Source organism: Monodelphis domestica, chromosome 1 (genome assembly GCF_027887165.1).
Source record: "Monodelphis domestica isolate mMonDom1 chromosome 1, mMonDom1.pri, whole genome shotgun sequence".
NCBI lineage: Eukaryota > Metazoa > Chordata > Mammalia > Didelphimorphia > Didelphidae > Monodelphis > Monodelphis domestica.
This window is the reverse complement of record NC_077227.1, coordinates 756,991,938-757,015,085: the sequence shown is the minus strand read 5'-3', so window position 1 is coordinate 757,015,085 and position 23,148 is coordinate 756,991,938. Positions and strand designations below refer to the sequence as shown.

At 52.4% G+C, this 23,148-nt stretch overlaps 2 protein-coding genes across 3 annotated transcripts in view; both read left to right on the top strand.

Moving 5' to 3' along the window:
* Nucleotides 1-17,645, top strand: part of WDR35 (WD repeat domain 35) — a 47,603-nt gene extending 29,958 nt beyond the window's left edge. For both annotated transcript variants that reach the window (XM_056814849.1, XM_056814851.1), the window contains exons 17-27: nucleotides 2,510-2,590; nucleotides 3,059-3,195; nucleotides 3,415-3,618; nucleotides 7,204-7,350; nucleotides 7,883-8,015; nucleotides 8,623-8,733; nucleotides 9,548-9,712; nucleotides 9,907-10,047; nucleotides 10,936-11,092; nucleotides 16,577-16,817; nucleotides 17,038-17,645. In XM_056814849.1, the coding sequence (XP_056670827.1) occupies nucleotides 2,510-2,590; nucleotides 3,059-3,195; nucleotides 3,415-3,618; nucleotides 7,204-7,350; nucleotides 7,883-8,015; nucleotides 8,623-8,733; nucleotides 9,548-9,712; nucleotides 9,907-10,047; nucleotides 10,936-11,092; nucleotides 16,577-16,817; nucleotides 17,038-17,188 (1,668 nt within the window). In that variant the 3' untranslated portion in view covers nucleotides 17,189-17,645. The remainder of the gene's footprint in view (nucleotides 1-2,509; nucleotides 2,591-3,058; nucleotides 3,196-3,414; nucleotides 3,619-7,203; nucleotides 7,351-7,882; nucleotides 8,016-8,622; nucleotides 8,734-9,547; nucleotides 9,713-9,906; nucleotides 10,048-10,935; nucleotides 11,093-16,576; nucleotides 16,818-17,037) is intronic.
* Nucleotides 17,646-19,377: 1,732 nt separating this feature from the next.
* TTC32 (tetratricopeptide repeat domain 32) lies at nucleotides 19,378-22,130 on the top strand. The gene is made up of 3 exons (XM_007477943.3): nucleotides 19,378-19,643; nucleotides 20,837-21,003; nucleotides 21,470-22,130. Exons 1-3 carry the CDS (start codon nucleotides 19,495-19,497, stop codon nucleotides 21,595-21,597), a joined length of 444 nt encoding a protein of 147 aa, XP_007478005.3. The 5' UTR covers nucleotides 19,378-19,494; the 3' UTR covers nucleotides 21,598-22,130.
* The last annotated feature ends 1,018 nt before the right edge of the window (nucleotides 22,131-23,148 follow it).

The following is a 23,148-nucleotide window of genomic DNA, read 5'->3' as shown; positions in this document are numbered from 1 at the left end:
CCATAGCCAACATGCAATTCCACTGGGTTTTACATGTGTCCTTGATCAGAACCCATTTCCATGTTGTTGGTGTTTGCACTAGGATATTCATTTAGGGTCTGATCCCCAGCCATGTATTCCACCCATGTATTCAAGCAGTTGTTTTTCTTTGGTGTTTTTACTCCCACAGTTTTTCCTCTGAATGTGGATAGTGTAATTTCTCATAGATCCCTCGGGGGTGTTCAGGATCACTGCATTGACACTAATGGAGAAGTCAGTTACATTCAATTGTGCTACAATGTATCGGCCTCTGTGTACAATGTTCTCCTGGTTCTGCTCCTCTCACTCTGCATCACTTCCTGGAGGTCGTCCCAGTTCACATGGAATCCCTCCAGTTCATTGTTCCTTTCAGCACAATAGTATTCCATCACCACCAGATAACCACAATGTGTTCAGTCATTCCCCAACTGAAGGGCAGGCCCCCATTTTCCAATTTTTGGCCACCACAAAGAGTGCGGCTATGAATGTTCTTGTACAAGTCTTTTTCCTTATTATCTCTTTGGGGTACAAGCCCAGCAGTGCTATGGCTGGATCAAAGGGCAGACAGTCCTTTATTGCCCTTTGGGCATAGTTCCAAATTGCCCTTCAGAATGGTTGGATCCATTCACAACTCCACCAGCAATGCATTTGTGTCCCAACTTTGCCACATCCCCTCCAGCATTCATTACTTTCTTCTGCTTTCATGTTAGCCAATCTGCTAGGTGTGAGGTCATACCTCAGAGTTGTTTTGATTTGCATTCTCTGATTATAAGAGATTTAGAACACTTGTTCATGTGCTTATTAATAGTGTTGATTTCTTTAACTGAAAACTGCCTATTCGTGTCCCTTGTCCATTTATCAATTGAAGAATGGCTTGATTTTTTTGTACAATTGATTTAGCTCTTTGTAAAATTGAGTAATTAGACCTTTGTCAGAGGTTTTTGTTATGAAGATTGTTTCCCAGTTTGTGGCTTCCCTTCTGATTTTAGTTACATTGGTTTTGTTTGTACAAAAGCTTTTTAGTTTGATGTAGTCAAAATTATTGATTTTATATTTTGTGATTCTTTTTTCTAGCTCTTGCTTGGTTTTAAAGTCTTTTCCTTCCCAAAGGTCTGACATGTATACTATTCTGTGTTCAACTAATTTACTTATAGTTTCCTTCTTTATATTCAAGTCATTCACCCATTCTGAGTTTATCTTGGTGTAGGGTGTGAGATGTTGATCCAAACCTAGTCTCTCCTACACTGTCTTCCAATTTTCCCAGCAGTTTTTTATCAAATAGTGGATTTTTGTCCCAAAAGCTGAGATCTTTGGGTTTGTCATAGACTGTCTTGCTGAGGTCACTTTCCCCAAGTCTATTCCACTGATCCTCCTTTCTGTCTCTTAGCAAGTACCAAATTGTTTTGATGACCACTGCTTTATAGTATAGTTTGAGATCTGGGGCTGCAAGTCCTTCCTTGGCATTTTTTTTTTCATGATTTCCCTGGATATCCTTGATCTTTTGTTCTTCCAAATGAACTTTATTATGGTTTTTTCCAATTCAGTAAAGAAGTTTTTTGGTAGTTCAGTGGGTATGGCACTAAATAAGTAAATTAATTTGGGTAGGATTGTCATTTTTATTATGTTATTATGTTAGCTCGTCCCACCCATGAGCAATCAATGTTTTCCCAATTGTTTAGTTCTAGTTTTAATTGTGTGGAGAGTGTTTTGTAGTTGTGTTCATATAGTTCCTGTGTTTGTCTCGGCAGATAGATTCCTAAGTATTTTATATTGTCTTGGGTGACTTTAAATGGAATTTCTCTTTCTAATTCTTGCTGCTGAAATGGGTTGGAGATATAGAAATGCTGATGACTTATGCGGGTTTATTTTGTAACCTGCAACTTTGCTAGAATTGCTGGTTGTTTCAACTAGCTTTTTGGTTGATTCTCTGGAATTCTTTAAGTAGACCATCATGTCATCCGCAAAGAGTGACAGCTTGGTCTCCTCATTGCCTGTTTTAATACCTTCCATTTCTTTTCCTTCTCTCATTGCTACTGCTAGTGTTTCTAGTGCAATGTTGAATAATAGGGGAGGTAATGGGGGTTTACATTTTAAAAAATCTTCATTTGGACAGTTTTGACCTTTGTTAGTCGAGAAACATGCCGTGCCGTTCTTTCTTGTTTTGTTGTTATTTTCTGACTTCATTTGGATCGCCTCTGTTTTGATCTGGTATTGACTGGCTACTGGACGAGTGTAGTCACCCCTCCCGCGGGTGCTTGAGGGCACTGTTTTCTGGGCCCACATTAGCCTCAGATTCTAGGCCAGCACAGGTTTCTAAGACCGCATTTGTGGCCAGCGTCTGCGAGTCTTTCTCGTACATTTTCCGCTTGGGTAGATGGAGTGACCCTCCCTGGGAAGTCCCCACACAAACGTGTTCAGCCAGGAAGCCTAGCCCGTAAAGGTGAGGAAAGCCTTGTATGAATGCACAACAAGACCCGCTTTTCTTTCCAAGGAACCCATTCAGACTTCTGGATACATTTGTAACTTCGAAGATTTAGAAATTAAGTCGGTTCTCTTGGACGAAATATTGAAGGTAAAGCACTTCCCCATTTAGTTCTTGGTTCACGGTTTCGCTGAGATTCCCCTTGAATTCGGGCTGAAGAAGAGGGTCGTGGGCAAAGCTGGAGTGGCCTCTCCTGCCTCTGAGCTGTATTTGGATAACTTGCCACCTTCACGCTCTGTCCATACCATTAGTGGCCGCTTCCACTCCTGGGCACCACTCAGAGCAGCCAAGCAGAGCCCCCCCCCCCCATGCGGGGGGTGGTGGTGGGGGGGTGGTGGGGGGGTGTTTAGTGCCACAAAGCGCCCATCCCCCTTTACCCCTCCCCTTGGCCCTGGGCTGTCGCTGGATGGGGGTGGGAGGTCCTAGGGGTGTCCTAGGGGTGTCGCTACAAGGCTGACCCCCTCCCCTTCCCCACTGCTTCTCCCAGCGCCTTTCCTTGGTAAAACCAGCAGACACGGAGGTCCCAGGAGGCACTTGGACTTTCTTATTTCATTTCAGAACCCTGAACACCCTAATAAGGATTACATCATCAACTTTGAGATCCGGTCCCTGCGGGACAGCCGAGCATTGATTGAGAAGGTCGGCATTGATGATGCTTCCCAGTTCATCGAGGACAACCCCCATCCCCGGCTCTGGTAAAAAGCCCCTCAGAGCAGGGGACTGCCTGTGACACCCCCGCTTGGTGGTCCCAGGGGAGCTCTCTGGCTCTAGGCTGGAGTGTGTGACGGGTCCTGAGCGCGCTCGAGCCCCAGCGTGGGCTCAGAGGCTCCCCTCGGGGAAGGCGGAGAGGGGGCGAAGCCCTGCCGGCCCCCTGGCCAGAAATGGATGGGTGGGCCGCTTCCGTGTCTGAACAGGCGCCTCCTGGCAGAAGCGGCCCTTCAGAAGCTGGACCTGCAGACGGCAGAGCAGGCCTTTGTGCGCTGTAAGGATTACCAGGGCATCAAGTTTGTGAAGCGACTGGGCAACCTTCAGAGCGAGTCCATGAAGCAGTGCGAGGTGGCCGCGTACTTCGGCCGGTTCGAGGAGGCCGAGAGGATGTACCTGGATATGGACCGGAGGTGAGCCGGGGCGTGGGGGAGGGGCTCTGCTAGAAGGATCGCGTTTTGGAGGCTTATTAGAGATGAAGAATTTAAGAAGGTGCCAGTAAGAAAGCGCGGGGGCGGGGGCGGGGGCGGGGGTGGAGAGGCGCATGCGTCTGCTGGGGAGCGGAAGTAGGAGGAGCCTCGGCAGCCAGTTAACTAGAAATTCTGATCTCGCCCAGGTGGGGAGTGCAGTGAGCTGGGAGGGCATCTCGGGAACTAGAGCAAAGGCTTCTGGGGATTGAAGTCCGGGGCTCAAATCTCCATTGTTCCATTGGGGAGGCCCAGGTCTGGGGCTGGAGCCGGTGGGCACCGAGGCGCCACCAGAAAGCCTGTATCTGACCAGGTCACTCCCTACTCCAAGACTCTTTCTATCCATCTTCCAAGGCCTAGGGATAAAGCCTCCCTTCTAAACTGGCATTCAAGGCCTCTTAAGGCCATGTGATAATCCGCTTTTTTTAGCTAACTTTTTAACAGTTTAATTTTAACATTAAAAAAGACATCTCCATAGACAGAGTAGGAGAGGAGAAAGGATCTGTCCATGAGACTGCAACTCTGTGCCTCACGTGGCTTGGTTTCCCTTTGAAGGGAAGAATACATTAAAATGAAGACTTTCATGATATACAAAATGTTGGGTACTTTAATTCAGGAAATTACACATGAAAACTGCCTAGTTCTGTTAGAACCAGAGGATAAAGCCAAGTGAGAAAGAATCCACTGGTCCCTTCCGTCTTGGAGTCAATACTGTGCATGGGCTCCAAGGCAGAAGAGCGGTAAGAGCTAGCCCATGAGGGTCAAGGGACTTGCCCAGGGTCACACAACTGGGAAGTGTCTGAGGCCAGATTAGAACCCAGGACCTCCCGTCTCTAGGACTGGCTCTCCATCCACTGAGCTACCCAGCTGCCCCCCACTGGTCACTTTCTGAAAGAAATTTCCAAGGGAAAAATCCCAGGGAGGTTCTAGGCAAAACCAAGAGTTCCACAGTATAGACAAAATGCTACAAACATTGTAGAAGAAGCAGTTCAAGCACACAGAACCCCAGGATCCCTCAAGCCTTGGCAGCTTCTACCGTGAATGAGAGGAGATCTTGGAACACATTGGCCCCAAGTAAAAGCTGTAGGCTTACTGACAGTTAAAGCTAGACTTCCTCTTTAAGGACAAAAAGCGGATCTTTACTGGAGCGGTAGGGGAACGTTAATCCCCAGAGACACACGTGTGAGGGCGTTGGAAGTTCATTCTGAAGGAAGAAGATATCAAAGCAGGGAAAACTCACGCCATCTCACACCTAGAAAAGTGACTACATGAATCCGTTTCCGCTTTCCCATCTATACGAACTTTTAAAAAATGAGAATAACTTCCATCGTCAAAAGAGAAAAGGAGTTTAAGAGCAATTTGAAACGATACCCCAAAGTCGCTGAACTATCTCTATATGCCTCTTGGCCAGCAACACCACCCAATAGTAGGTCTGTTCCTCAGAGAGAAGGTCCATGTATTAAGTGCATATGAACATATATGTATGCATGCATGTAATATGCACAATCTGTTATTTTTATATTGGCTAAGCACTGGAAACTCTGGGAGCGCCCATTGGGGAATGGCTAACAAACTGTGGCACCTTCATGGAATAGACTGTGTGCGCATCATTGGAGATGACAAAATGGGCAGTTGTAGGGGAAACTTGAAAGACGGACGGAACTGGTCAGAAGTAGAGCGATTTGTGCAGAGATGATAACGCTATAAACAGGAAAGACGCTGAGGGACTCCAGGCCTCTGATCACTGCCCGGGAACAAGCTGCTCTTGCCAAAGGGACTGCAGCCATCTCGTGCCGGAGAGGTGACAGCCTTCGAGTGCACAATGCACTGTGTGCTATTGAACATGGCCCGCATTTGTGAAGATGGCTTTCTCCTTTTCATCGCTGATGGGGTGGGAGAAGAGAAGATTCGTTAAACATAAAGAGAGAAGAGAGAAAAGGCCACTGACCAATAGCATATCCTTGGGTAGAGTCGATGCTCCCTTTGAGGCACTCACACACTGAGGGTCGGGTTGGTTGTGGGTCCTGGGCTCAGAGCATTCCTCGGGAGGTCTCAGTTCTGTGTCCTCCGCTCTGCAGCATCAGGCAGTATCTGTTAGAACAGAAAGGTCCAGGGGCCGCAGGGAGCCGCCTCGAAGAGAGAGAGATTCCTTGTAGATCAGGATGGGGGGATTTTAGAGAGGGAAGGGACTTGGGGACACCTGGGCCATCATGGGCCCCAAAGAAAGCCACACAAGTGCTCCTCTGGCCTCTGCTTGGAGCTAGCCAGGAGGGAGAACCCACTGCCTCCTGGGACTTTTGGATGCATCTATGACAGGAAGCTTTTCCTGACCCTGAGCCTAACCTGGGCCACGTGCAGCCTCCACGATTTACTCTTTCTTCCTTTGGGAGAAAACTCAACATCACTGGATTCTGCCTTTCTCTCGTCTGGCATCCTATGGTCTGGCCTCTTCTTAGAGCCGCGCAGAGGACAGGGACACCCTCCCTTCCTTGTGCTGGAGACTCATAGCCCAAGGTGCCATCGGCTTGTTGGGAATTCCTGTTCCGACAGTCCTCAGAAGGTTTTTGGCTGCGAGCTGCTGATTGACCCAAAGAGCATTTCCTCGGCTGCTTGGCACGTGCCCGATGCCCTGGTGAGAAGACGATCCTGTATAGTCCTGGAAGAGACAAGGGCCATGGAGACCACGTCGAAGGAGGATCTGGAGATGAGATGGCTGTGAGCAAAGATCTTCAGATGCCGTTGAGCTCCATCCACGTGGGCCAGCCTGGCATGGCAGCCACAGAAGCTATCAGGATCCCAGGTTGGGTTACCAGGAGGCACCATACACATAACAGAGGCCCCTCATTGGACACACTCTGTTGTCTTTGGGATGGAAGCCTCATGAGGAAGGATTCAACGTGTTCTGCCTGTCTGAAGAGACCAGATTTGAACCCAGGGCCTCCCATCTCTAGGCCTGGCTGTCAATCCACCGAGCTACCCAGCTGTCCCTTGGAATGATTATTCTATGTCTTGGTTGTGGCCTCCATTCCTTTTCTTATTTTGTTGAGCCAAAAAGCAACCGGAAATCAAGCATATTCTTGTCCAGGGTTTTGTATTTGTGATTCAGGTTAGATTTGGCCATTTATACATCCGTTTTATGAAACAGAGATCTCTATGGTTGTAAACTCTCCTCATCCATAACTGACATTGTTGAATCCAGAAAGAATGACGTGTGCTAGTCATTCAGCCTGCATTTATGAAGCACCTACTGTTTGCCAGGCACCATATGAGGCCTGGAGATAAAAGGAAAGGTAAACTGTGTGGCCTCAAACTCATAATCTGGTGGGGAGATCCCATTGAAATCATCCGCCTCCTCGAGAGAGAGAAAATGGAAAGTTCGCTGACAAATCTGTGCTCACGGGAGTGATTTAGCTGGTTCTCCAGGCAGGCCATGGCGGGGAAGCAGAAAGCGCCCCTCTTCAGAGGCTTCGCTGCTCCCTGTCGGGGTCGCGTGAGACTGACGTCTTGGGGCCCCTCCGTGTGTTCTTGCAGGGACCTGGCTATTGGCCTGCGGCTGAAATTGGGAGACTGGTTCCGAGTCCTGCAGTTACTGAAGACGGGATCTGGGGATGCTGATGACAGCCTCCTTGAACAAGCCCATAATGCCATTGGAGACTACTTTGCTGATCGACAAAAATGGTATCTGTCTAGACCTGCCCAGAGGACGGGGGATGGATGTGGCCACGCTGCCAGGGGGCGCCCCAGGGCATGGAGTGCTGGGTCTGGAGGCAGGAAGACCCGCGTTAAAATGTGGCCCATCACCGCCTGCCTCCGTGTCCTCATCTGTAAAATTGGGATTCCCTTCCCGGACTCCTGAGCCCTGTGACAAGCCTCTTGTTGCGTGACGTTCCCTGAACTAGCCTCGCAACCCCTCGCCTTTCGCTGAAGCTCAGGAGTCCGGAGGTCTAGGCTGGCCCGCCATAGCTTGGAGCAAGGTTTCCTCAAGGGATTCAGGTGTAACCAGGAAAAGATGAGTTTTCCTTCTAGAAACCACCCGCCACTTCCTTTTAAAGGGTTCCTTTTGGACGGTGGGCTTATCTCCGGGGCTGGTGTGGGGAGCCGCGATGAAGAGGGCTGCGGGGATGGAGGCGTGCGACAGAGGAGGTGCGCTTGGGGGGCTCCCCGCTGGTCCTTCTGCCCTACAGGGTGGCAATGCTGGTGCACCCCACAGGTTGAACGCTGTACAGTATTACGTACAAGGTCGAAACCAGGAACGCTTGGCCGAGTGTTACTACATGTTGGAAGACTATGAGGGTCTCGAGAATTTGGCCAACTCCCTGCCAGAGAACAACAAGCTCCTTCCTGTGAGTATTTGGGCCCCCAGGAAGGGCAGGGGTGACGCTGCCCCCAGGGAATGCCTCAGGAGGCAGGGAATGGAGGCCTGGGATCAGGCACAGCCAAGCTTTGGTCCAGGCGAGTATGTAGTGGAAGTGAGGCAGAAAGAAGGGGGGCATCTGAGGACGGCCTGGACGCTGTCCTGGGGATGGAGTGGTCAGCTGAGTAGTTGGAACACTGTCCCCTTCCCCATGAGCTGCGCTTGTCCCTCATTGGCCAGTGTGGCTAAGCCCTCTGGAGGGTGCTTTCAGGACTCCAGGTTCACCCTTAGCCCTCCCTCCCCCCAATACTGACCGCCAAGACTGAGTCAGGGGCCCAGCTACAGCGCACACAGAGGAGTAGTGGGTGGGCTCCAGGGTCCAGAGTCTGCCGACAGACAGACAGCCTGGCTTTGGAGCCTGCCCTGGGCGCCTCCTTTGGCTCTAACGTAAACACGGAGAGTTGATGCTCTGGCTCTGAATGTGGTTTAGGACAGGCCACCTCCTCCTTGAGCCCCCTCCGTCCTCTGCCTCTTCAGGCAGCTCTGACCAGGCCTGCACCCAGCTATCAGCGTCTCTGGTTCTGTCCTTGCTCTAGGAGATCGCCCAGATGTTTGTGAGGGTCGGAATGTGTGAGCAGGCCGTGGCCGCCTTTCTGAAGTGCAACCAGCCCAAAGCTGCCGTGGACACCTGTGTGCACCTGAACCAGGTAGGCTCCCCGTGGGCCCCTTGCCATCCACAACAAGGGGCTGATTCTGACTGAAGGGGCACTCAGCTTGGCCTAGGGTGTCGGGTTTAGGACAGACTTGGGGGGAGCCGGACAGTGGGGTGCTGTGGGGAGGTGGAGGGGCAGAAAGAAGGGCCCTCCATTTGCTGCTCAGTAGGAGCTTTGCCAGGTTTGTCAGCTGGTTCTTGGGACATGACTGGGCGGGGAGGTGTTGCTGTCGGTGAGGAAGGCTCTGGGGAGGCCCAGGAGGTTCTCTCTCAGAGCTGCTGTGCCTCCCACCAGAGGCCTCCCTCAGGACCTCGCGCTCCCTCAGCCTTGGAGCCGCTTCGGCCTTCTTGGCTGAGCTGAAGAGCCCTGAAGGCAGGGCCTGGTCTGCGCAGAGCCCTGCAGACACAAGGGAGGCGCTTGTGGGCTGGGTGCACCGTTAGGCTGGTGGCTTCTTTTCTTACATCTTATGGGGTGCTGGTTTGTCTCTTGTTGGGTCAGAGGCTGCGGGAGGAGCCCCCCACGGACCCAGGCCGAGTGTGGCTCCGTCCGTGGTCTGGAAGGTGGGAATGTGTAGCGGGCAGGAAAGGGAAAAACACTGTGCGTGCCCCCGATGGCACCTTCTGCCTGGCTGGAGGGAAAAGCGTTTTTGTTTCCCTGCCTCTGGTGCTGGCCAGGCACGACAAGCTGAGTGCTGTCGTCCGTGTGGGCCCTGCTTTCGCACCAACCCAGGCGGGCCCCCCGCTGCGGACGGTCGTGGCTGCCCCCTGGCTCAGGCGCGCAAACACGGCGGCTTCTTGTGTCCCCTCAGTGGAACAAGGCAGTGGAGCTGGCCAAAAACCACAGCATGAAGGAGATCGGCTCCTTGCTGGCTCGCTACGCGTCTCACCTGCTGGAGAAGAACAAGACCCTGGACGCCATCGAGCTCTACCGGAAGGCCAACTACTTCTTCGATGCTGCCAAACTCATGTTCAAGGTACGGCCACGTCCGGGGGGGGCGCCGGGCCTTCCCCCTCCAGAGAGGCCCTCATGCCTGCCCGCCGGTCTCGTTTGGCCCGGGCAGACGCTCCACACCCGGCGCCCCCGGGGAGCCTTCTTTAGCCTCCTCCGGGAGCTTCTCCCGGGGCTGGCAGAAGGCAGGGCCTCCCCCATCACACTGTCTGTTCCAAGATTGCAGATGAGGAGGCCAAGAAGAGGACCAAGCCTCTGCGCGTGAAGAAGCTCTACGTGCTGTCGGCCCTGCTCATAGAGCAGTACCACGAACAGATGAAGAACGCCCAGAGGGGAAAGGTGAAAGGGAAGAGTTCAGAGGTGAGAGCCCGGCCGGCCGCGAGAGGGGTTGGGGAGCCCCTCGGGGGGTCGTGGTCTCGTGGGGCTTGTCAGCCTCTTAGAACCAGCCCTGCTTTCCCCCGTGGAAGCGCCTTCTTCTCGTCAGTAAATCCCTTGGAAAAATAACCCCAGCTGACCACAGCATGTGTCCAAATGGGAAGTCTCTGAAATGGCCAGTTGCAGTCTCCGGGAGTTGGGAGTCTCCTTCCTTCCCCCAAGCGGAACAAGCCCAAGGACAAGCCACAGCTGCTTAGCTAGGACCCAGCTGAAGTGAGACGACAATCTATGTTGGAAGTGACGGTGGCTTGTGGCACACGTGCCGAGGGGCAGGAGCCCTGAGTTCAAATCCAACCTTAGACGCTAAAATTCTGTGCCTGTGGGAATCCCTTCCCCTCTGCCTGCCTCCATTTCCTCATCGGCACATGCTACGAGCAGTCACTTTAGAGGGTCAAAGAGCTCAGGCCAGGCCTGGCCCAGAGTAGATGCTGCTTAAACAGGCGTCTCTTCCCTCCTCCTCTGCCTGTAGTCCCTGCCGGGTGGTCCTCCGCTGAGCCTCGTCCCCGGGTGGCCGAGAGCTGCTCCTAGAATTGAGGGGACCCGCCCCCACGGGTGCTGCTCGGTGCCAGGCTCCTCGGGACGGAGACTGGCATTCCAGCACGTCCGTGTTTTCAGGAATGCCAGTCAACAAGAACCCCAGCAGCCGACGGGGTCCTCCCAGGGCTGCTGACTGTTCTGCTGCCCTCGGCGTGCCAGAGAAGCCCCACTGCTGTTACCCGGAAAACTCCAGCCCGTCCTTCGGGGCTTGTGCCAGGGCCCTGGCCCACCCGCCTGCCTGGAAGGGTGAGTGTCCCATGGCTTGTGTGTTCGTAGGCCACCTCTGCCCTGGCCGGCCTGCTGGAGGAGGAGGTCCTGTCCTCGGCCAATCGGTTCACAGACAACGCCTGGAGAGGGGCCGAAGCTTACCACTTCTTCATCCTCGCCCAGAGGCAGCTGTACGAGGGCTACGTGGACACTGCTCTAAAGACAGGTGAGCTCGGGGTCTGGGGCAGAAAGCAGGCGACTAGTGAGCCTCACCTCATCTGGGCAGCTGGACAGAAACAAGATGGGGAAGCTCAGGGTGCTCCCCCTTTGGGTTTTGGTGAAGAGGGGCATTGGCTGCACCCTGACGCGCTGGAGTTCGTGACGGCCCTGCCTATGAGCCCTGAAGCCGGGCAGCCTCAGCCTTGCAGCTCAAAAGAGCCGATTCCCTTTGATGGAAGCCCCCTTGATTCCAGAGACATGCAGTGGGGCTCCCCTCCTTTGTCAGTTCAGCTCCTCACATCAGGCTGCCTCCAGGTTCGTAACATCCTTTCCTCCTGGCCGTTCCCACTTTCAAACAGCTTGCCGCTGCTCGAGGTGAAGCTGGAGTGCAGGCTGTGGGACTTCAGGCCTAGCCCTCATCTCCAGGGCGGTGCTCCCTCTGGCCTGTCAGAAACATAAGGTCAATCAGTCAGCCGTAATAATGTATCCTGGGCTGGACAGTGGCCGTCATAAGAATGGCAGGTCCCCTGCATGCGCCAAGGAGCTCCCCATTTTATGGTAGAGACTCCAGATGCACAGTGCCAGGGAAGGGGCCTAATCCTTGGGGAGTGGGGAGGGCATCACAGTGAGCAGACCTGGCCTTGGAACTCGGTCCTGGGTGCTTCCATGATTATATTATGAATCCCTCGAATCTAAACTCGCTAGAACACAGGGAAGCCCAGCCTAACGTGATTTGGCCGTCACCCCCAGACTGTTCCTTCAATAAAGGCTTCCTCAGAGACATCACCTTCTTGCTGAGGGTCTTGGCTTCCCGGAGGTTGAGATGGCAGACAGGAAGGAAGCCTCAGCATAACCTGGGAGCCTGGTGGCCTCTTGTCCACATCGTCCAGGTGTCCAGCTTGGGAGGAGTCATTCTTGGTCCTTCCCTTTGACTCTATCAGCCTGTGCTCTCAAGCCCCAACTTGGCTGTCTCTGGCATGTGCCCCCTTCTCTTTTAAGTTTCTCCTTCTTGGCTGGTCTCTTGATGGGCTCCCTTCCTTCTTCCTCTTCCTTCTACTCAGATGCCAAATTGATATTCCAGAAACACAAATATGCCTCTGAAAATATGTGCAGAGCTCCCTAGTATCTGTAGGATGAACTGTAAACTTCTCAACCCCTAACCATCATCTTCTCCAAGTTGTTTTGGGCCGAAACATTATTTCACTCCATCTTTTTGTGGGTTATGCTGCTCCAAAATTTGTTGCAAGGCATTATATCACTGATTTTTGGAAGGTGATGTGGTAGAGAGTAGGTGGTTCTGGGTGCCTTTAAGAAAGAAATCTTTTAATGATCCCATTATTAGGTGGTTTTTGATGATGATGACTTCCCTTATTGCTATATTTGTTTGCCTCACTTGTATTTCTGTTGTCTGCAACGTTTGCAAAGCAAAGAATCGGTGCAATCTTGTTGTGTTTGTAAGAATATTTAAACCTTTTTTATTTAAAATCATTTTTCTTCATCGATTGTTAGGCTCAGGTTTGTGTATAATCTTCAAAGCACATTATTGCCTTCTGTGCTTTCTGGCGGATACAGAGTCATCTTGTTTTGTTCAGATTTCTTTTCCTTATTTACATTTGAAGGTCTTTCACCTGGTCAGAATTCATTGTCATTAGGATAGTTAACTGTTGCCACTGTGTGGATTGGAATTTGCAGCATAGGCTTTTGCTGGAAGTGATCTGTGAGTTCTTTCAGTTGTCACTTTGTGTGTTCAGAATTCTGGACAGTTTTCTCTTTTCTTGCATCGTGGTATTCAGATTTTTCTTTTACTTGTGTGTTTGCTTATTCAGAGTTGGCATTTGCTTTTATTTTTAAAATTTGATTTAATTAGATGATTTAGAATACTTTTCCATGGTTACAAGACTCATGTTCCTTCCCTCCCCTCCCCCAACTCCTTCCCATATATGACACACAATTCTGCTGGGTTTAACATGTGCCATAGATCAAGATGCATTTCCTTATTATTAGTATTTGCACTCGGGTGATCTTTTAGAGTCCACTTTTCTAGTCATAGCCCCACCGACCCATGTGATCAAGTGGTTGTTTTTCTTCTGTGTTTCTTTTCCCAAAGTTCTTCCTCTGGATGTGGATAGTGTTCTTTCTCATGTGTCCCTCTGAATAGTTCTGGATCATTGGATTGCTGCTAGTAGAGAAGTCCATTATATTCGATTGTACCACAGTGCATCATTCTCTGTGTACAATGTTCTCCTGGTTCTGCTCCTTTCGCTCTGCATCACTTCCTGGAGGTCGTTCCAGTCTCCATGGAATTCCTCCACTTTATTATTCCTTTTGGCACAATAGTATTCCATCACCAACATATACCACCATTTGTTCAGCCATTCCCCAATGGAAGGGCATCCTCTCATTTTCCAGTTTTTTGCCACCACAAAGAGTGCAGCTATGAATATTCTTGTACATGCCTTTTTCTCCATTATCTCTTTGGGGTACAAGCCCAGCAGTGCTATGGCTGGATCAAAGGGCAGACATTCTTTTATCACCCTTTGGGCATAGTTGCAAATTGCACTATGTTGGATCCATTCACAACTCCACCAGCAATGCATTAATGTCCGACTTTGCCACATCTCCTCCAGCATTCATTACTTTCCTTTGCTGTCATGTTAGCCAATCTACTAGGTGTGAGGTGATACCTCAGAGTGGTTTTGATTTGCATTTCTCTGATTATAAGGGATTTAGAACACCTTTTCATGTGCTTAAAGTTTTGATTTCTTTGCCCATTTATCAACTGGGGAATAGCTTGATTTTTTGGTACAATTGATTTGGTTCCTTATAAATTTGAGTGATTAGACCTTTGTCAGAGGTTTTTGTAATGAAGATTGTTTCCCAATTTGCTGTTTCCCTTCTAATTTTGACTGCATTGGTTTTGTTTGTACAAAACCTTTTTAATTTAATGTAATCAAAATTATCTATTTTGCATTTTGTATTATTTTCTAGCTCTTGCTTGGCCTTAAAGTCTTTCCCTTCCAAAAGGTCTGACATGTATACTATTCTGTGTTCACCTAATTTACTTATAGTTTCCTTCTTTATGTTAAAGTCATTCACCCATTCTGAGTTTATCTTGGTGTAGGGTGTGAGGTGTTGATCCAAGCCTAATTTCTCCCACACTGTCTTCCAATTTTCCCAGCAGTTTTTAAATCAAATAGTGGATTTTGGTCCCCAAAGCTGGGATCTTTGGGTTTATCATAGACTGTCTTGCTGAGGTCACTTACCCTAAGTCTATGCCACTGATCCTCCTTTTTGTCTCTTAGCCAGTATCATATATATGTTGGAAGCCAAGCGTAAGGCTTCACATTCCTGTAGTTCAGGAGTCTCTGATTTCATTCAGTCCCATGTTCTACTCTGTCGGAGTGGCTGGGAGTCCTGACCCTGCCACTGGCCTTCTCCCAGTTGTGGCATTGTGCCCCCAGCTCCTCACCCACAGGAAATACGAGACTGAGTGGTGGCTATTTGCCCTTTGAGAAGGAGGCCTTTCTGGTTGTCTGCAGTTCATCTTTCCCATTTGTCAGGGTCCTTGTGGGCAGGGCAGGACTTCTTATCATGCTCTTGGTGGACTTTATTCTGCTCCGTGGCCTTGGCATTTCTGCTCACGGGGACCCTTTGTGCAAGGTGAGGAAGGGTGCAGCTAAATTAATGTCTTGTTGCATTTGGGTGGGTGGTGAGTCCAGCTCCTTGATTTGCTTCTACAAGGAGATTCCATGCTATCCTATGTGGCTTCACCTTCCAGGCTGAGAACATCATTCCTTCTTAAGTACAGTAGTGCCTCCGTTTGGTGGCTGGTGGACAAGGGCCACATCTCTTAGAGTGATGCCAGTTTGATCAGTGTTTGTGGGTGGTTTGAGATCAGTGTGGTCTTTGCAACCCCTCTCCTCCTTGCCCGCCCTGGAGAAGTAGATAGGGCAGGACAGGGCTGGGCGCAATTCTGGATTCTCCTTTCCCTTCAAAAGGGTTGCCAAAGACTTGGGTAAAAAGCTTGGTGTTACTACATATGAAATAGTCCAAGTTTCCCTTTTCCCCTTTGTTTCAGTGAAAGTCTAATAACCAGGGTTGAGAACGTAGAGGGCATTGGGCATGTTCTATCTCTATATGCACGCCCCTAAGGTCTCTTATTTACTTAAAACTCTTCCTTTCTGTCTTAGAAGCAATACCGTGACTTAGTCCCGAGAGCAGTAAGGGCTAGGCAATTGGGGTTAAGTGACTTGTTCAGGGTCACATAGCTAGGAAGTGTCTGAGGCCAGATATTGTAAACCTTAAAATTTCTCAGACTTATGAATGTTGGAAATTTCCCCATTGGGGAATCTTCTACTTAAAAAAATTCCCTAGCAGACAGTGAGAATTCTACTTGAATGTGAGGGCTCCTTGCCTTGGGAATATCCCTACTCCACCCTACTTAGGACTGCTTTAGGACAGAGAGCTCCTTGAGAACAATGAAAGTGCTTTGATCCATGCTTATGGAAGGGACAGGAAGTTCTTTGAGTCATGACTGTTTTAGAATCGATACAATGGGATACTAAGTACCTATAAAGGTGGGGCAACTTGTAAACTACTTAAACCTAAAAGGGTGATATAACTTATTCAGAGGTTTTTTCTAATGAAATTTGTCGACACAGCAGCATTTTTTTCCTGACTTACTAAAGAGATTAAAACTACTCAGCTGTGAATTCAAAATGGGCAGTCCTTTAGAAACATCTACAGTGATTGGTAGATGTAAGGACTTAGGGGAGGTGACAGAGAAGATTTTACCCTTAAAAATAAGAGCTCAGGGAAGAGCTGGGAAGTCATTCTGAAACATTCAGATTGGAGAGACTCATTCTGAGGAGACTGATTCTGAAACATTCAGATGGAGGAGGGAGCTGGTGAAAGCAGCTGAGATGCTGCTGGCCTGGTGTCATTAGAAATCCTTACTTAGACAGATCTTGTGGTGAGTGTTAAAAAACTGACTGATTCCTCTCTTAAGGCTCTGGTCTAGGCCATATTGGCTTGAGGCCCTTCATACTTATTCCTTTCTTACTCTTTCTCTCTTTGATTACTCATTGTATTGTTAATTAAAATCTCTATAAAACCCAATTGACTTGGGTGTTTGAATAATTGGGAATATTTCCCTGGCGACCACCTTATATTTGATTTAAAACCAAGACACTGTAGTGAAACATATTTCTGCGGTCAAAATTACTCACTCTCTCTTATATCTATCACAATTTATATCTTCCACCATTTTAACTCACTACAGTTTAAGACCTCAATCATTTTAAATCAATTGGAACCCAGGACCTCCCATCTCTTGGCCTGGCTCTCAATCCACTGAGCAACCCAGCTGCCCTCCCTAGGGTCTCTTTAAATGAGCACCCCACCCTCACCTCTGCCCTCCATCCTCCATGGCCTCTTCCCAGGCCCTATGGGGCCCCACTCATAAAGATTCACTTCATGTCTGGCTTCCTAGCTCTCCACCTACGAGACTACGAGGACATCATCCCTGCCGTGGAGATCTACTCCCTGCTGGCTCTGTGTGGCTGTGCCAGCCGGGCTTTTGGCACTTGCTCCAAAGCCTTCATTAAGCTGGAGTCCTTGGAGAGCCTGAGCACTGAGCAGAAGCAGCAATATGAGGACCTAGCCCTGGAGATCTTCACCAAGCACACTCCCAAGGACAACCGCAAATCAGAGCTGGACAGCATCCTGGAGGGGTAGGGTAGGGGAAGTGGGGCTTCCCCAGCTTCCCCTGATTCAGGGGGGCCCTCCAGTGGTTGTCCCCTCCCAGAAGGCACCTCCCCAGCCTATCCTGTCCAGGGGTGTCCCCCGTGGTCTTTCCCCCATTCCCCAGGAGGCAGCTGCATTTGCCCCTGAAGGGGCCTTCCATCAGAGGCCTGGGGGAGGGAGCCTGACTTTCCTTTCTCCTCCTTGCAGGGGAGAAGGGAAGCTGCCAACATGTGTAGCTACAGGAAGCCCCATCATGGAGTACCAGTTCTGGATGTGCAATGTGTGCAAGCACTGTGTCCTGGCTCAGGAGATAAGCAACTACAACTTCTGCCCCTTGTGCCACAGCTCAGTTGGGTAGCAGCTGGCTGGGCAAACATGAGTGAGCACACAGATATGGACCTCTCTCTGGTGAAGAACCCTGTGTGTGAGGCATGGGGGTCTGGACTCCCAAGACCAAATACCCCGTCTCCCCGAGCCCACCAGGCACTGCTTTCCTTTTAGATAATGTCCTGGTGGCCATGTCTGCGGGTACAAAGGTAGCTCTAGGTGTATCTAAACAGCGCTGCGACCACAGGGATCAAGGTGCTCTGGCTGGGTCTGGGTCCGTCAGGCAGAGGGGTCAGCCAGAACCCCAGAAGGGCAGGGGCCTGCTCCTCCATTCTCTGGGCCAAGTGCTCAGCGTTCTGTGCCTTCCTGGGTCTCTAGAGGGTCATGTGGAAAGTTAGCCGGGTCTGTTCTGAGGGCAGAGATCTTGGGTTTTTATATGACGGATCCTTTTTCATGGAGAATAAACGTTATCTGGGTACTCAAATGGCTTTTCTTTGTGTGAAGCTGTGATTCTCTTCTTACAGCCAGCTTAAATGGGTGTTGTGGCATGTCCTCCGATAGGATCTGGGAGTGCTGTGAGGAGATGGGGGGCTCTGACTGACTGAAGAATGTCTTAGAACTTCCATCTGGTGAAACCTGCCCTATTGAATGCCTATGAATAAGGCGAATGGGAGGGAGGCCAGCCCTGAGCAGGCCGCATTTGTGGCCGCTCAGTCTAGTGCCAGAGGCCCAGGAGAGGCAGGGAAGCTCGCAAGTCCCTGAAGCCAAAGAAGGGAAGTCTAGGTACTGTTTCTGTGGTCTGGGGGAGATGAGGCCTCAGCACCAACCTCTGGCGCTCCTAGTCTTTTGTGGAAAGATGCCGGCTCATTTGTTAACACTCCCAACAGCTGGATAAAACCACAGATTGGACAAGCCTCCATTTACCAAGGGCTAAGTGCTGGGGATACTGGCCAAAGCAGAGACCCCCAGGGGCTTCGGGGCTGTGACAGGGAAGGTGCCTGGGGCCGCAGGAGAGGCTGGCTGGGCTTGGCCCCCTCCAGGAGTAATGTGAGCTGACTTGGTGATCCTTCTGGGCTCCCGCTGGCCAAAGCGGAGGGAAGTATCTCCCGTGAACTTGGATGCTTTCAGGAAGCTGAGATTTCGTCCAGAGCCCTGGCCACGGGGGCAGCATTGCCGTGTGGCAGCAGAAGGAAACACGGGTGGGGTGGGAGCCTGTGTAACAGAGGGCCAGGGTAGGTGTGGGAATGGGAACGAGGGCTGGCTAGCTAGTTATCTGGGGCAGAGGCGGCTCCACTCGGCCCTGCTCAACAGGGGCTACACAGGCAAAAGCACCCCCGCCCTCCTGGAACTTCCACTCCGAAGAGGGTCAGCAGTCCAGGAGGGAAAGGTGTCCAGCAGGGGTGGGCGAGGGGCAGTCAGTCGGCCGCTGTGACACGGCTGGAGTGCACAGTTGGGAGAGCCTCGTAGAGGCAGGCCCTGAGCCCGGACGCTTTCCACGGTGCTGCTGCTCCTGGCCTTCCAACGCTTTTTAGAGCCTTTTCACTCCTCCGATGGATCCTGAGGGCCACGTGGTGAGGGAGGCACTCCATGCCTCATCTCCCCATTTTAGAGGTGGGGAAGCTTGCCAATGGTCACAAGGCCTTTGGAGGCTGTCCTTGAGCTGAGCCCACGACGCCACGAGGTGTGTGGGGCCATGGGGGCGGGGCAGAGTTGGGCTCCGGGGGAGCTTTCCTAAGGGGAGGGGGGTGGCGGTGAGGCCCAGGTGTCTCCCTTCTTCCCCAGCGTCCGAGTTCGGCAGGCAGGGGGCTGGGCTTCTTTCTCCTTAGCTTGGTTGCCAGCCTCCCTCGGGGCCTGCACAAGCTCTTCTCTGGCTGTGGGGGCGGCCCCATCCCGGAGTGACTGGGGCGCTGCACTGGGGTTCTCCGGCCTTCTTGGAACTGCCTAGCAGGGCCACCGTGCGCAGCGGACACCCCAGTTCCGAGGGCGATGGGCTGAGAAGGGCTCCCCAACCCCGCCTCAGTCTCCTCCTCTTTAGCTTGGGAGGGGGCTCCCCACAGCAGGAAAGCGAGGCGCGTGGGTGGGCGGGGAGCACGGGCTTCCGCGTGGACACGGCGGAGGGACGGCACCACCTGCTGGCCGCTCATGCACATTCCCGTCTTTTCTCCAAGGAAACGGCCCGGATCCTTTGCCTTACTTCCCTCACGTGATCTTTCTAGGGGCCAGAGCGCGCAGCCTACGGTGGCCGGATGCCGCAGCACCAAACCTCGCGAGAAGGATGAGCTCCTCCCACTGGGCGCGCCCCCTGCCCCACCCCCCTGGAGAGAAGGCTCGGCCGCCATGGAAGGGCAGGCTCCTGACAGCGGGGACAAGCCCTTGGCCGAGGCCCACGCTCTATTCCATCGTGGGGAGTACGACAAGGCCGAGGCGCTCTATTCGGCCTACATTCAACAGTGCTCCTTCGCAGAAGGGGGAGCGCGCGCCGCCCCGTGAGTCTCGCGAGAGCTGGAGGGAAGCGGGCGCTCACTGGTGGTGTCATCTCGGGGAAACTGAGGCCGGGGGTGGGGGACGGGCCGGCGGGGCGGCGGGTTCCTCTAGGCCTCGGCTTTGCAGGAGAGAAAACTGAGGCAGGCGGGCCTCGGAGGGCATGTTTCCTTGTCTGTAGAATGGCAGTGTCGGAGCCCTGCGGGACCTCTCTCGGCCGGGAATGTCTTCTGCATTCAGAGGCCCCAGCCGTTGGGGTCCTCCGTCCCCTTCGGCACCAAAGAGCTAACGCTACCCCCGAGCACAAAGTCTCCGCGAGCCTCCAAGGAAGAAGGGCAGGGGGAGGGGGGAGAGTTCGGCCTCTCCTTCCCTCCCTCCACTCCTGTCAGCAAAGTTGGGGGCGGGGCGCGGGGCGGGCTCCTGTGCCTATGAGAAGAGAGGGCTGGTCCTGCCGCGAGGATGATCCCGAGCCTAGGGTTGACCCCCCCCCCCCAGCCGCGGAGGACACCCCATCTCCGCTGCTGGCCCCTCCCCGGCTCCAGGACTTCCCAGGCTCCTGGCCTCCATCAGCTCCCAGGATTCACCGGGTCTGTGGCCTTGGGGGGAAGCTTGGTGATACCCAGGGGTTTGGAGCCCTGGGCTCTGGTGGAAGATCTGAGTTCAAATCCTGCCTCAGAAATGTTCTAGCTGCTATATTCCAGGATGAAAATAAGTAAACATTAAAATATGTATGTAACAGGGAATCCGGTAATTGCATGTTGCATAACCAAATGTCCCATGTAGTTATTATAGGTAAAGAATGGCCTGGGGCAGCCTGGGAGTCGGGTCCGCCTCAGACATTTAGCTGTGTCACGTTGCCCCGTGCCTCAGTTTCCTCCTCTGTAAAATGACCTGGAGGATGAAATGGCCTCTTTGTCAAGAAAGCCCCCAAAGGAGTCACCAAGAGTCAGGACTGAACACCAAAGCGTGGCGGGAAGGACGTTCTTAGTGTGCTTGCTCAGAAATTCTCTGGTGGCTCCGGACTTTAAGCAAGCCCCAGACTGGGTGTGTGCCGGGCAGTGGGGGGCGGGAAGGCTTCCTGCAGGGCCTCTGCAGAGGGCGCTCCCGGCCCCAGAGTCCCCCCAGCTCTGACGGGGCGGCCTGTGGCCGAGGAGCGGCGGGGCGGGGGAGAAGCCCAATTGTCTGTTTTGCTTTGAAGCCTGCGCTCGCCCGAGGACTTGGCCGTGGCCCACAACAACAGGGGGCAGATCAGGTACCTTCGGGTGGACTTCCCGGAGGCCGTGGAGGACTACACCGCGGCCATCGAAGCCCTTCCCCAGTTCGAGGTGCCCTACTACAACCGAGGCTTGATATTTTACCGGATGGGTGAGGACTGGCTCTTGTCTTTCGGGGTTCCCTGAAGAGTGGCCTTCAGAGTGGGGGTGGGGGCCGGGCCCTGAGCCTGGCTTCCCCTTTAGCGATGAAAAGGCAGGTTCAAGGAGGGCGGCCTGGTGGCTCGGCCCGGAGTCGGGAGAACCTGGCTTCCCCTGTGACCTCACTCGCTGCTCCTCTGCCTTAGAGTGGCTCCTTACTACAGAGAGAGAGAAAGGCAGGCAGAAAGGACAGTTGCTGAAGTCTTTTCCTGGCTTCGTGGCCTTTTTATCCACTCGGGCCTTCGGTTTCTCTTCCGTGTCGGGGCGCGAGCCGGAGGTCGAGGCTCCTACGGAATGGCCTCTTTGCCCTCAGAATTGGGACTCCCAGAGGGCGGGCGAGTGTTTGGAAAGCTCATGCCCCGGAGCGCGGCTGGGCAGCGGAGCTGAGACGCCTCCCCGGTTTTCTCCTTGTGCTACAGGACAGTTCGATGACGCCTTTGAGGACTTCCAGAGAGTGTTAGCCTTGAATCCCGGCTTCCAAGATGCTGTGCTGAGCTTAAGACAGACCATTCTAGACAAAGAAGAAAAGCAAAAAAGAACCGATTAAGAGCGCCGCCGCCCTCCGAGCTTTACTGATCTTCCCCGTGGCCTGCTTGTGATTGCTTGTTTGTCCTTGTTTGTGGCTGTTTGTTTGTGGCTGACCAAAGCCAGACTCCCTGGGCTCACGTTCATTCACATGTAAGGTAGAGACGCGAGCCCAGGTGGGCTTCAGAGAGAGAGAACCCACGTCCTCATCTTGCTGGTGCCAAGTAGCGACTCTTCTGTGTTCTGATGGCTCAACGGCGCGATGCGGTTGAGCTTCACAGCCGTGTGCCGTGTTTCTCGAGTCGCCCCACTTTGTAGTCTGCCTCTGGCGAAACAAGCCTTGGCGCTTTGAACAGGAAAGAAAGGAGGAGCAAGCCCTTCCTCAGCAAGGCCTGATTGGATCTTCCCATCCTTCCGTGTTGTCGAGAAAGCACTTTGCATGCCTACCCCGTCCTCTTCCTCCTGAGCTTCTGTGCAGCCAGTGGGGGGGGTCGGGATCGGGTCCACAAGGTCGATAAAGTGCTGTAGAAATAAAGCAAAATCCAGTTTTCTGTTGCTCTGACTCGCAGCAGGGAATTCTTAGCTGTGTCATCCCGAAAAAGGGGCTGAGGACGTCCCGCCCCAGATTTCTGCTGGACATCGAAGAAAAACAGACCAAAGCAGAGCCTCTCCGTGTGGGATCCACGAATTTTGGGAAAAATGATTTTGGAGGTTATTTTAATAGCGCCGATTTCCTTTGTAATCTTTGGTGTTTTATTTTATGACTTTAGAAACATTCTAAGAAGGGGTTCAAGGCCGCCTTCTCAGACTGCCAGAGGGGTCCAGCTGGGGAACTAAAGCCTCCTTGTCTGGTGTTCTGGGATCTTGGCTGCTTTTCCATCCCATCCCCTCCTCACTTTGATTAGCCGCTGGAGATCTGGGTTCTTTCCCAGGCAGGGGAGAGCCCTTGAAGCCCTCTTGGGGCTCACAACGAACCCCATGATCTCTGGGGTCCGGGCTACGAAGGACAGAGGGCTCTTGGCTGGGCTTTCACCGAGGGGAAGAGCAAGAAGCGGCCCTTCAGACACAATTACCATCAGCCTTCGTGGGGGAAAATGACTGGATGACGGCAGCGACTCTGCAAGCGGGTGACGTCATGGAAAGGAGTCCATACGGGAGGCCTGGCAAAATCGGGGGACGACTCGGAGTGCAGCTGTGTGCAGGAGGAGACTGAGCCTGACGGGCCAAAAGACTGCCTTCGGGGGCTGTTTTTGGAGTGGTTCATTTGCTCCAGGGCGGCGTCTCGGGACTTTTATTGGGGAAAAGCAGCTTGGAGTTGCAGGAATGTTGACCAATCGGCTCCGTTTCCCCAAAGGCCTCCGTCCCGGGGAGGCTCCGCGGCTCTTTGCATCAAAGCTGAGCCCTTCCACCGCCGATCCTGGCAGGCGCTGGTGGTTTCCCCTTTCCCATTCGCCGCAAAGAAACGCCCGAGCTCTGTTTTAGTGGGCCGGCCCGCTTTCCTGGCACGGTGAAAGGGGAAAGAGGTTTCTTTATCTCAGAACTCGGCCTCACAAGTTCAGATTCTGCTGCCAGT

Excerpts from the sequence above, each read along its gene's own strand:
- TTC32 (XM_007477943.3), top strand. The coding sequence starts at position 19,495 with ATGGAAGGGCAGGCTCCTGACAGCGGGGACAAGCCCTTGGCCGAGGCC. Across the intron at positions 19,644-20,836 it reads GGGGGAGCGCGCGCCGCCCC|CCTGCGCTCGCCCGAGGACT; the intron begins GTGAGTCTCGCG and ends TTTGCTTTGAAG. Across the intron at positions 21,004-21,469 it reads CTTGATATTTTACCGGATGG|GACAGTTCGATGACGCCTTT; the intron begins GTGAGGACTGGC and ends CTTGTGCTACAG.